At 40.7% G+C, this 13,620-nt stretch overlaps 1 protein-coding gene across 1 annotated transcript in view; it reads left to right on the plus strand.

Moving 5' to 3' along the window:
- Nucleotides 1-708: 708 nt before the first annotated feature.
- The window catches only part of LOC147018595 (uncharacterized), a 42,498-nt gene continuing 29,586 nt past the window's right edge, over nt 709-13,620 (plus strand). Inside the window, exons 1-2 of the mRNA XM_085898399.1 lie at nt 709-858; nt 2,543-2,711. Of these exons, the coding sequence (XP_085754525.1) occupies nt 853-858; nt 2,543-2,711 (175 nt within the window). The 5' untranslated portion in view covers nt 709-852. The remainder of the gene's footprint in view (nt 859-2,542; nt 2,712-13,620) is intronic.

Genomic DNA, 13,620 nt, shown 5'->3' on the forward strand with positions numbered 1-13,620 from the left:
TACTCCTAGAAAAAAAAGTTATGACGTCAAAATATCTCCGCGAATGGAAATCGCCTAAAAAATTATCTCCGAAACTCGGCAAGCTTTTTGAATTCTGTTTGCGGGAATCGAACGGCATTAGCAGAGATGAATTACCGCACATATAATACATCACTATGACGTCATATCAATTTTTATAACGTCATTCCTATTTTTTGACTTTTTGTTTCACAACCCAGAGTTTTCATCGGGTCTTCGTGAAACTTGCCATGTATATGCAGAAAGTCCACGCGCAGACAGTAACCATCTCCGATTTTGGAAATTCTTCCTTGTTGTTTCACAACCCAGAGTTTTCATCGGATCTTCGTGAAACTTGCCATGTATATGCAGAAAGTCCACGCGCAGACAGTAACCATCTCCGATTTTGGAAATTCTTCCTAGAAAAAAAAGTTGACGTCATAATATCGCCGCTAATGGAAATCGCTTATTCCATTATCTCCGAAACGAGGCAAGCTGTTTGAATTTTGTTTGCGGGAATCAAGCCAGGCATTAGCACAGATAATTTATCGCAAACCTAATACATCACAATGACGTCATAGTCGTTTTTATGACGTCATCATTGTTTTTTTAAATTATTATAATAATAATTTTTATTATTATTATTGTTACGACATTAAATGTTCTGCACGTCCCGCCTAGTCCTCGTCATCTCGTTTAACTCTTCAGTCTGAGTGTTATATTTGCCCGTGTACGTCTTCATTAAAGGTGGTGATTTAAAGCACAGGTGCGTTTGTGGGCGGAGCTTGATGGACCGCCCACCAAGGGAAAGGGGAGGAGCCGGAAGCGCGCTTTGACAATCTTGGGACACCAGCGATGCAGGTGAGTCTCTCACTCGTCCTGAGTCACAATAAACGTTAAATCAATTCTAAACGTTTGTATGTGTTCATGAAATGGGCCAAACGGTTCGTCGTCAAGTGTGTAAAAAGGAGGAATGTTCGTGGGAGAGACCTTTTGGTGGTGGTGGTGGTGGTGGTGGTGGTAGACCAGGACAAACATACCTGATCGGTTTAAGCAGCAGCTTGGCTGCGTGGATCCGTTTCATTCGCTGGGGGTGTCCTGCGTCTGGGGCTCCAAAGACAATTCCATTTACGTGTCATGTCCGTTGAATGGGACCTGGAACAGAATTTCTCGAAAATATATAACATGAAAGTTCAACAGTAAAATGCACAACCTCACCTGGTTATGGGCGGTCTGACGACATGAAGTTAATAAATCCAATAACATGAGGAAAAGGTTTGGAAGCGGAGGGACTGGAGGAGAGAATGGTGACATCTGGGAGAATAGGGCGAGAGGGTGAGATGGAGTACCAAATTATTGAAGGTCCCCCACCTGCAGCACCCTTTGGCAAGAGAATCAAGAGGTTGAGATGTAGAATTTGGCTAGGGTACCGGCACACAGTGGCCTGTTGTTTTTTAAAACAATATGCTGTGCATTTTTACTGTGCACAAACGAGTGCTAGCAGATCGGACAGCCATATTACTGACTTTTATGGAGTTCCCTTTTCCTTTCTGATGAATACCTGGTTGAGAAGAGTCACGGCTTGCGGTTTCAATCCCATTCCTTTGATTGATTTTGATTCCCATCATTCTCAGGATGGACAACCCTGAGATGAGTATGCTCTCGATGAGCGACATTTTACCACCTCGAGGTGTTGTTGCTGTTTGATGACTTCGTACATACCAAAGGCGACCCAAATCAGCCTAAAAGTAGTCAGTGTTATGGTGTTCTGTTCTTTTGAAATGACTACATCCTTCATGCGGAATGATTTCTGATTTTCCGCAAAATTGATGCCAAGGAATTGGAGATTACTTTTCCTGCAATAAGGATCTGCACTGAATGATCATTATTGCAGACGAGGTTTCTCAAATCTTTTCCAAGTCCCTCCACCTCCGACGCTCTGCATTAATTTCATGTGAAACATTACCCGTGACATCAGGCAATGCAAGAAAATTATCTGTGGCCTGGCCTCTCGTGTCTGCACTCGATTTCACAATCTTCAATTACAGTACGAGTAGAGGAGCGCAAGAAAATTTATAACGTACAAGGTGGAGATGTTGTACAGATACGTGACAATGTGGAGGTCACAAGTTTGACTGAAACAAATATAAATTTGAAAATGATGACCATGGTGTATGGATGGTCAACAGCATTGCCATTGAGTCACTAAGAGGTATACAATGCGCGCTATCCCACAGCCAGGGCCGGATTACATTCGACGCACTAAAGGGATCTTTTGGTGTTTGGACACATTTTGCGTGAATCGTGGTTTTAAGCAACATGTTTGAAACGGACACCAGCCTTTGCTCAATAAGAGTTGAACGAGCTTCTAAATGGGAAGTTGAACTTTGAATCCCTTTTTCTCAAGACTTGGATGAGGTTGGATAGCCCACTATACTTCTCAGCAAATTGATGTTAAAGCAAAGGTTTAAAAAAAAAAAAAAGGCTGCTCTGGTAGTGAAGTAGAAAATGGGTAAAGATAGTGATGTCTATGTATGTCCTCCAGGCCAATATATGCTGCCTCTCTCGTGAGGAAGAGGAGTGCCTCAACTTCCTCGATAACACCATCGGCTCTCTGGACGAGTCGAGCCTGGTCCACAAAAACCTGGCTCTTGGCAGCATTAGAAGTCGTGAGGATACGGTGGACCTGCTAACTAATGCAGTGCAACAAAATGGTAACTTGTCATTTTCTCCCTAACACCCCCTTCCCAGTTGGGGTCATCTCTCTATTATATGGGGGAGAGGGAGGAGGTCATTACACACATTCCGCTTAGGAGAGGGGGTGACAGGGTACCATATGCATGAATCCGGATCTTTATGCAATATTAATATTGTTCTCCCTTTTTTTAAACGACTGTTTTGTCCTCTTAAAACTGATCAGTTGCCCTTATTTTATAATTGTCTCGCTGATCTTTAGTTTCACTTTGATTGGCGATGGGCTTTGTGACGAAATCTCACACGGTCCTCTAAATCCAATCACATGGAATTTTAAATGCAGTAATTAGTATAAAGATGCTGTTGATGTTGCACTTCAGGAGACAAATTGATATCGTAGATCTAAGTACTGAAGGCATAAATATTTTGTATATGGTTTTGCAATACGGTGAAATGGGCCAGCTGTGCAAAATAGTACTTAACTCCCCACCTGGTCCTCTTCCCAACTTGCTAAACAAGTTACGGCTGTTTACACACCCTTCCTTACAAAACATATTTACAATTCCATTTGCATTTCACATTTTAGAAGTTATGTATCTAGATTATAATAACTTGTATTGTGTGCCATCAGAGAGCTGGCATACCTGGGCAATGTTTCATTTCGGCCAGTAATACCTGTCTCATTTTGTTACCGATGAGGAAAGCCAAAATTGCACTTCAACTTGTGAAAATGGATGTGGCTGTTCCAAACTGCCCCTTTTTGATGGCAATCCGTGGCAATGCTTCTGGCGATCTCTCCCTGGATTATAATTCGGTTTGGTTGAGATTTTCTCCCATACAAGTTCATTTTTCCTTGTTCGGTGTTGATTCGTAATTCACTTGGTTATGGAGAAGAAAATTCGCTTGAGAAGGCTATTTGCTAAATTTTGTCGAAACAAGTTGGGTGATCACTCGCACTGAATGTGGGAGTCACAGGATGGGGCAACAACGACATGACAGATTACATTATCTACCAAATAAAACACAATGTGTGCTTGTGTATTTGTTTGTGTGATGTCTGTCCTCCTTCAAAAGGATGATTTAAGAAGGGTTTTACAGGCCAATTTTTTTTAACATGATTGTGTGTTCACTACGATCTATTTTTCAGGATTAACAAAAAACTCGAAAAACATTTTCCATTAAAGAGTAATTGCATCTCTTCTTTTGGAAATGTTGATGGTGACTTGCAACCGGGCCTCAATGGCGGTGTACAGAAGCATTTTTAATAAATAAATAAATAAATAAATACAAGGCGCAGAGAGGTGAAATTCGCTGCATGTGATGCGTAACATGCGCAGAGTAAAACGAGTGTTCATTTACATATATGCGATGTCGAATATATCAAGAAGATATAAGCACATCTGACACGAGGCCGAGGCTTCAGGCTTTGGCATGCTCATGAGGCTGTACCCTCGAAATGAAAGGTCCCAGGAGATAAAATAGAGTAATATTTGTACATATAGTGTTTTAAATGAACGCTTTTTCTTGCTGCAAAACATCATATCTTCCAGTGTCTGAATATTTCGAATAAAATAATTCCAACCGGGTTTTTATATTTTTGACAGGCTTTTATACTCGTCTAAATACTAATAAAAGGCTGTGTGCGCGTGCGTGTGTGCGTGCGTGCATGTGTGTGTGTGCGTGCGTGTGTGTGTGTGTGTGTGTGTGTGTGTGCGTGCGTGCGTGCGTGCGTGCGTGTGTGTGCATGCCTGCGTGCGTCCTCCATAACTCCAAAACTATAAAGCCTAGCAGCCTAAAACTTTGCATGCATACCAAGAAAACTCCAAGGAAGAACAAGAGTGAAAATTGCATGTTTGGGTTAATTAAAACACCCCTTTTGAAGATAATTAATGGCCTTATTTAATTATACCCTTCGTCAGGCGATCCTCGGCCATCTTGCTGTTGGGGTCTTAAGGCGTTTCCTGGGTAACCTCGCTGGGGTCTGAAGCCGCCATGTTTTTTGGCCTGCTCAAACTTACCTTAACTTGGAACAAGCTGTTCATTATAGCTACGAATCGCTGGGTACATTGCAATGCTTATAAACACCCGGAGACATCAGCGTTCATTTTATTTCATTTGCGCATGTGCGTTCATCTCTAGTATCTCTTGAACTAAAACGAATTACAAAATTTAAGCTCCAGAATCGAACTTGCAAGCAGTTTCGACTCCGAGAGACGTGTTTGTTTGTTTGTCCAATTCGGACATATGTGACATTCTGGGCGTCTCCGGGAGGTGTATGTTGAACATGACGGTTCGGTGATTGCCAATTGCGTGCCAAGGGAGCTGTTTCGTTGGAGTGCTTGCTTGGATGCTTAAGCCACTTGGTGAGTGCTCTCAAAGCTGCTTGGTTGTTTGTTTCGGGAATAAGTACACTTGCTTTCTATCTCACATCGATTAGACGTATGTTTTCACCTTTGTTGGGTCCCACGGTGCCATGTGGTGGGTGCCTCGGGAGGTGTCTTATCCACTGAAAATGTGCAAGGATCGCTTTGTGTGATCTCCATTTGTAATCCACCTCTCACTTTGACATCGATGCATATTAAAAAAAAAACAACGAGGTCCATCCAACCAGGTGTTCGCCATGTTTGTTTTAGCTGTGAAGGCATTGAGAATAGATCAACATTTTGTGTTCTGTGGCTTTATACATTTTTGAATTGAATTTCACTAATTGCCCACTTTAAATCCTCTTTCAAAGAACGGTTTTTTCAAGGTAAATCTTTGTGTTTGTCATTTTTATTTACTTGATGTGTGTGTACATTTGCACTTGTGTGTGTGTGTGTGTGTGTGTGTGTGTGTGTGTGTGTGTGTGTGTGTGTGTGTGTGTGTATCAACTGTATTACCACAATGGCATTTGGCACTGGTGTGTGTGGTGCTGTTGTTGTTGGTTGTTATCTCCATATGTGGGCTCCAGAATGTGGAATGGAGTCCTCCCAGGGTGGACTCAAAGTATCCACCTTCATTTCAGTAAGGGGTCACGATTCATGGATCAAGCTGTGAAGTTTTCTGTTCTCAAAGTTTTGTGCCGAGGGCTCTCTTCAGGATCGTCGCTGAGCCCCGGACGGCTTCCAACTGTAGTTTGTTTGTAGTAATATTCCCAGGGTTGGCTTTTAATATCTCTGTGAGGTTCTTTGTCATAATTCCCGTAGCTCAAACTATCACTGGTTCAACTTTGACATTCTTCAGCTTCCAGGATCTTTTCCTTTCATTCTTGAGGTCTTGGTGTTTGGTCATTTTTTGATTTCTGCATTGTTTAGTCAAAAATCACTGGTATTAACACCTCACTTAGCAATGCCTTCTTCTCCCTTTTGTACCCAAGTATGATATCTGGTCACAACGCTTTGTTTTTTCGATGTTCACGCTCGATGGGATCATTAGGTCGTACGTGAGCGGTACTTCAATGTTTTCAGTGATTGCTTTTGGCTCATTTTCCCACAAATTTTCTGGAACTGGGATATCAAAGTTTTTACAGATGTGCCAGTGGTTAACATTACAAACTCTGTTGTGTTGTCATGTGTATAGCTGCTCTCACATGAGTTATTCAAATTTATTTGTCTTCAGTCACTAAGCACAACATATCACTCTATTTGCAACCTCCACCCCTCGCCTATCTACTTTTTCCCCTCCCCCCCCCACACTTTCTCTCTCTGTCCCCTCCTCCCTCCCCCTCCGAATAAAATGCAGCACTCTCCTCCCCCACCTCTATCGCTCTCTCACTGTCTCTGTGTGTGTGTCTCTCTGGCTCGCACCCCTCAACGTTTTGTGAGGTGTTGCTCTCCCATATCCACACCCCTTCTGAGCTTCCCCTTCCTCACCCACTCCTCACTTCCCCTCCCTCTCTCCTCTCACAGCTTCTCCCTTCCCTCCGTCATCTCTGCCTCCCCTCCCCCCTCTCTCTCCCTTTCTCTTTCTTCACCCCTCCCCTTCACACCACCGTCAGCGAAGCGACGGGTTGTATTTGCGAGTAGTAAATAAACGTCGAAGAGGATTATAACTTCACGGTGATTTTGTCACGAATTAGTAAGTGCTGGAGTAAGACGAGTTCAGTTAAGTTAAAATCGATACCAAAAGAAACACAAATGAAAAGATTTGACATTGATAAGTTCAAAAATATAAATCGGAGAAAAGTCAAAGATCACTGAAGGAGGAATATTCAATGTACTATTTGGCCAAGAAGAGCTTGTGATGTCATTGAAAAGATGTGCAGGCATTAAGAAACAAAAGAAAAACTCCTTGGATAACAAAGAAAATGTTGACCCTCAAGTTACCAGAGCAAATATCTTATCATTAATAAATGACGTCAAAGATAAAATAAAAGATTCCAACAGATTAACGCAGGAAATTAATTAAACAGAAGACTCAAGACTGCGGAGAGAAATGGCTGAATGGCCAATGTGAGAAGATTGAAAATGCCTCTCAATGAAATAATACCCATATAAACCGTTCAAGAAGACGGAGAATTTGTGCAGCAAATTTACTACTAAATTACATATTGTTAGACATGGAAGAATATTAAATGTTAGATATGCAAGAGTGTGACGTAAACTAACTCAGTGGTTCAAAACTACAGTCGGAGGAAGAGAGTGATGCAATCTACCATTTTACCTGTTCTGAAAAGCACAACCTGATCCTAGAAGGTATGATGCAAAAAGCTTTGGAAACAAGAAAAGCACACGTGTTCATCAATAGTCAGGTAATCAATAATTGAAGGTTTGCAAATGACAGAAATCTGATAACCGAATCATTAAATGATTCGAGATCACTGGGCAAGTATATTTAGCATTAGCAGAAGAGTCTGACTCGGCATAAACGCCTAAAAACATTAACAATAGGGAAACATCAAGAAGAGCTGAAAATCAAGCTGGGAAATCAATAACTAGCATGAGTACAAGGTTTTATGTACCTAGGAGTGACAGTGACCGAGGATGATTCAAGCAAATCAGTTGTCAAATAAATAATTGGGTGAGCCTCAGCAACATTTAGGGAAATAACTAATATCTTCAAAGCAAAGTCGATGTCAAAGTTCACCAAAATCAGACTGTACGAGGCATTCGTGATTCCAGTTCTATTGTTACATTTATCTGAACCCAGGTGGCCAAAGATGTTGGACCAACCTTGGCTCAACACCCTTCGAGCTGTACCGACAGTTAGTCAGATTCAGTCTGGTGTCATTAACTACCGGGCAGTGTTGTAATTGAGTCCACCTGGTGCGAGTCCGAGTCCAAGCTGTCCGAGTCCGAGTCCTGTGCTGAAAGTGTATTGCAAAGTGGCAAAAAAAAAAAAAGAAGCAAATTTATTTGGGCTTATGTAAATGAAGACAATATATCAAAACCGACTAACAGTGTAACTTGTTACTTGCATCAAGATTTTATTTCATATTTTGGCCCTCGTGCTGTCGTTTTCTCAAAAACCTACTTAATAATAAATAACGAATTTTTTTTTAATAGTTGGAGTATGATTCCCGACGCCTCGATTAAAGTATAAAGCCTTGGTCGACCTTTTATAAAATCGATTAACTAACTTAATTAAACGCTTGTCTATGGATGATGTTGACATGTAGAAATTAAATGTACATGGAAACTACAAATCTCGAGGTTAAATGTTGAATAAAAAAAATGAAAGTTTAATGAGGAATAAAAGAGAAATTAGGTTGTATTTTAACAAAAAAAAAATCAACATCATTATAAGTGCTTTATCATCAACAAACGTTATATTTTTGGCAAGAGGAGAGATGGGAGACTTTTATATTTACATATATTTTATATTTAATTAAAAAAAAGACATTTCTGTGCTTTCAAGGGTTTAAAAACAAAACATTGCAAACTTTTAAGCAAGTTGACCAATATTACGTCCCACTTTAAAAGAAAATGATAAAAAAAACATCTGCAGATCAAACACGAAACGGACAAATTATTATATTTTTGGCAGGAGGAGATAAATGTGATCTTGCATGTTAGCTTTCATCTCTCTGTGAGTTTAAATAAAGATGTTTGACTTTGAAGTATTACATCACAAAAAAAATACAGTAAACTTTGCACAGGGATTAGCAACTCCAGATTGTCGGGAGCAAATTTGAAAAACATTGTTTTAAAAGACATTTTTTGGGTTACTTTGTGTTGAGGAAACCGATTCTGACCATATTTAGAAGATTCTGTAGCTTGTTTAAAATCGTGAATTTTGCTCCTTGTTTATGCTCTAATTCGTTTATTTATTTTGTTGTATGGAACATCTGATCACTTTTTGTACTCGTACAAATCCCCTTCACACGTGATATGAATTGTTTTAAAATTGCGCATGGAATTACATGACCCTAAGTTTCCATCCATGTCATTGAATTGCAATAGTTATTAATTTCAAAGCTTTATACATATAGTATATTTTATTTTTTCATAAACCCCACCACGAACTAACTCTATGCCTAATGCTGATAAATCAATGTTTATCGTGCATAAATTATGTGCATAAATTAGGCTTCATTCTTATGTGCATAAATTACTAACCCTAACACTGTGGCCCTGCAAAACTAACCCGATATGTAACGTGCAATAAATAAGATATTAGGTATGAAATTGAGAAATTGCACCAGTTGAATATAGATTCACATATACATCTGTCACTGTTTTTCTCTGTTTAATTGTTTGCCGTGTAACCACTTGCAAAACAACTATCTGCTCGCCATGTATGATCGCATGATCTCTTTGACCCGATACCCATGGGACTTTTCTTCCTGATACTATAAATGGCATCCCTTGTTATTTACAAAATGTATTTAGAAGATGTTTCATGTTAAAAGGTTGGAATACGGTATGGAAAGGATGCTCCAAACAACCATTTTACTTTTTTAATTTCTACGGCACACTAAAAGTTTTCCTGTCCACTAAATTTTGCCAGAATCAGACCAAGTCTGAGTCCTGAAAAGTCAAGTCCGAGTCCCCCCCCCCCAAAAAAAAATGGACTCGAGTCCTACATCACTGTGACTGGGGAATGCTCGACCACAAAAGAGAATGAAAGAATGATATTGGTGGAAGAAATGAATTTGTTGAGGAGAATCTTGGGAGCATCAAAAATTAAGAAACATAGCCATATATGTTTCACCATCGTACATAGCCATATCAGCTAAGGAGACAACTTCAATGGTTTTTGTGCAGATTTAAAAAGAATGAAGCCTAAAAAAAATTACCATTCTATGGTCTTGCACTGTTAAATACAACGAGAGAGAAGGAGAGGCCATCTACCCAAAAGATGGATTGATTGTATCAGAGTTGATGAAGAGATAACTTGAAAATGCAGGAAGTGATTGCTATGACCAGTGATCAAAAAGTGCAATCGTTTTCTCCAGCCTCATAGTCAATCATAAAGTTGACTGATGGAAGACAATGGATGGTGAAGCATTAATTGTGGGAACAACTTCTGACTGTGTTTGATTAATTTGTTCATTTCGAAGGACACTACAAAGCATTACAGTGTCTACAGAAAGTCTACACGCCCTTTCAAAATTTTCACCTTTTGTTACCTTATAGCCTGGAATTAAATTGCTTTAAATGAGACTCTTTCCACCTTTATTTACACATCGTTACCCACAACTTCCAAGTGAAAAACAATTTCTACAAATTTCAGAAAATTAATTGAAAATCCAAAACTAGAATATCTTGGTTGGATAAGTGTTCAGTGTTCACCCCCCTGAGTTAATACAAGGTTTAAGCTCCATTGACAGCAATTGCAGCTGAGTTTTTGGGATAGGTCTCTACCAACTTTTCACACCTTGATTGGGCAATATTTGCCCATTCTTCTGTACAAAACTGTTCAAGCCCAGTCAAGTTGCTTGGGGAGTGTTGATGGACAGCGATCTTCAAGTCATGGCATAGATTTTTGATTGGATTTAGGTTGGGACTCTGACTGGGCTATTCAAGGACATTTATCTTTTTGTTCCTTTGCCACTCCTGTGTACCTTTGGCTCTGTGCTTCAGATCGATGTCATGCTGAAAGGTAAACTTCCCTCCCAATTTCAGTTTCTTGCAGAGGGCAGCAGGGTTTCCTCTAGGATTTTTCTATATTTTACTCCATCCATTTTCCCTTCTATCCTGATGTGTGCCCCAGTCCCTGCTGATGATAACCATCCCCATGACATGGTGCTGCCACCACCATGCTTCACAGTGGAGATGGTGCTCTTTGGATGATGTGCTGTGTTGGGTTTGCACCAAATGTAACGTTTTGCATTTTGGCCAAAAAGTTCCATCTTTGTTTCATCAGACCATAAAAGTTTTTAATGTGTTTTTTTGCATACCTCAAATGGGACTCAAGGTGGACTTATTTGAGTAATGGCTTCCTTCTTGTCACTCTCCCGTACAGGCCTGACTTGGTGAGTGCTTGGGATATTGTTGCCACATGCACACAGTGACCAGTCTTTGCCATAAAGGCATGTCGCTCTTCCAAAGTTGCCATTGACCTCTTCTTGGTCTCTCTGATCAGTCTCCTTACTTGGTCATCCAGTTTGGAGGGATGGCCTGATCAAGGCAGGGTCTTGGTGGGACCATACTATACGCCTTTCACTTCCGAAAGATTGTTTTGACTGTGCTCCAAGGGATATTCAAGGCCTTGGAAATATTTTTATTCCCATCGCCTGATCTGTGCCTTTCCACAAATGTATCCTGGAGGTCTTTCGAAAGCTCTTTGTTCTCATGGTTGAGTTTTTGCTGTGAAATGCACACAACCCAGCAGAGGAAACGTGCTGGAAGAGCTGTGATTTCATTCTGAAATCATCAGAATCATCACAATTTAACACAGGTGGAGGCCAATTAACTTGGTGTGTGATTTTGAAGGTGATTGGTTACACCTGAGCTAATTTACAATTGCTATTATAAAAGGGGGGGGGGGTGGACACTTATCCAACCAAGATATTCTAGTTTTGTATTTTTAATTAATTTTCTGAAATTGGTAGAATTTGTTTTCACTTGGAAGTTGTGGGTTGCGATGTCTAAATAAAGGCGGAAAAAGTCTGATTTAATGCAATTTAATTCCAGGCTATAAAGTAACATTAGGTGAAAAATTTTAAAGGGGGTGTAGACTTTCTATAGGGACTGTAAAAAAACCCAAATACACACTCCTCCTCCTCTTCCTTCATATGTAGCACACGGCTGCGGGTAGCATCACTGGCAGAGGGCACAGCCCAATGTGCCTCTGATGCTGTGCCCCTTTTCCAGCGGACTGGTCCTCATTTTGCCAACCTCTGAAAGTTGACAGGCTGAGTCAACCCCACCTGGTGTTAATTCAATGGTTAAGGAGCTCAAACTCAGGACTCTGAGATCCTTAGCCAGCCACCCTCACCGCTAAGCCAACACCAGGCTTCCAAATATACACTACCAGAGGAACCCTAGCCACAAGCGTCATGCGTGGGACAGATCCATATATTCTGAGTGCAGAGGAGGCAAGTGATACTACCGTAACGTGAGTGACAGCCAACATAATGCAACTTGGAACCCTCATGAGGAATAGGAGAAGAAACTTATCGATAACTTGAAACAGAATCTCAAATATTTCTGGCATTATGTTAACTCAAAAGTAAAGATCAAAAAGAAAAGCATCGGTTCTTTGAAGCTGGGGGATGGAATGGAAGTGATTGACAAAGATAAGCTGAAGCATTCAACAAATTCTTCAGTAATGCGTTCACCAATGAAGACTTCAATGGTGTGCCTCTGCTAATTGGCAGTTCAACCAGGCACACCTTGAAAATATGAAGATCACATCAACGATCATTGGCATCTCCCACAATGAGGCCGAGTCTTTGGGCCTCTCACTCTCTCACCGCAGGCAGGTCGGTGGTCTTTCTGTCTTCTACCGTCTCCTCTCCGGTCTCGCCCCCCTTGCTCTGTCTTCAATATGTCTCCTCCATATTTCTGCAGGGCGCTCAAGGTCTGCCAGCAACTCGCTTCTGGTAAAACTACCAAAATCACGGATCACTGCTCACCTTCACTCTTTTATTCCTCTTTTTCCCCGCCTTTGGAATAAACTCCCACGCTCTCTTCAATCCCATTCTTCCCTCCAGGTCTTCAAAACAGCCGTTCACCACCATCTCATATCTTCCCCCATCCAAAACCTCCGTCTTTTCTACCCCCCGTTAATCCACCCCAAATCTAGCTCCTTCAAATTCCCTGCTTCCCTTCCTGAAAGTCCCTGTAGTGTCCATCTTGTATACCCAGTGTTCCCACCACATCCCTCTTCCTTCCACAGATCTCCTCATGTCTCTGTTCCCCACTGTTTTGTCCTTCCCTCTCCCACCCCTCTTGTCTCATGCCCCCCCCCCTAGCTGTGCATCGTGTGTTAGCTCTCACACGAGCCTTGCCAATGTATACAAAAAAAAATTAACTAGAAACGTCACAGAACATGATACCCCATACCGTGTTCAGGTATATACATACCTCAATTTTAATAAAATAATGATTTTAAAGATCGTTTAAAAAAAAATAAAAATCCAGAAGTCTAGCATGTCTGAAGCAGTCTTATTCACAATCATTATACACTGTAATAATATGGCATTGAGTCACAGTTTAAGAGATGGAGGCTTTATTGAATGCAGCGTCAATCGGCATCATGCAAAACCTATCAGTGGCCTCTTCTTCACCCCGACACTGCACCTTCTTGCATGCCATGCCCTCTTGTGCTATATTATTAATATATAGCATGGTTCTTCGAAGTAGTATGATGGCAATTTGTGTTGTTCAGTTTTCAAGTATATAATTCAATATTATATAAAGGTTTAAAGGCATATAAATAAATTAATTCCGTGCTTTACTGCTGTTTTACCCAGTCTATTACATCACCTTATCTAACACGTGACATCAGTTATTCGTGCCTGTTGTTTGTGTTCTTTATAACGTCCTTAAAAACAGTAACTTT

This window comes from Eptatretus burgeri, chromosome 10, assembly GCF_056783735.1.
Source record: "Eptatretus burgeri isolate ZD-2024b chromosome 10, Ebu_testis_v1, whole genome shotgun sequence".
NCBI classification, from domain to species: Eukaryota; Metazoa; Chordata; class Myxini; order Myxiniformes; family Myxinidae; genus Eptatretus; species Eptatretus burgeri.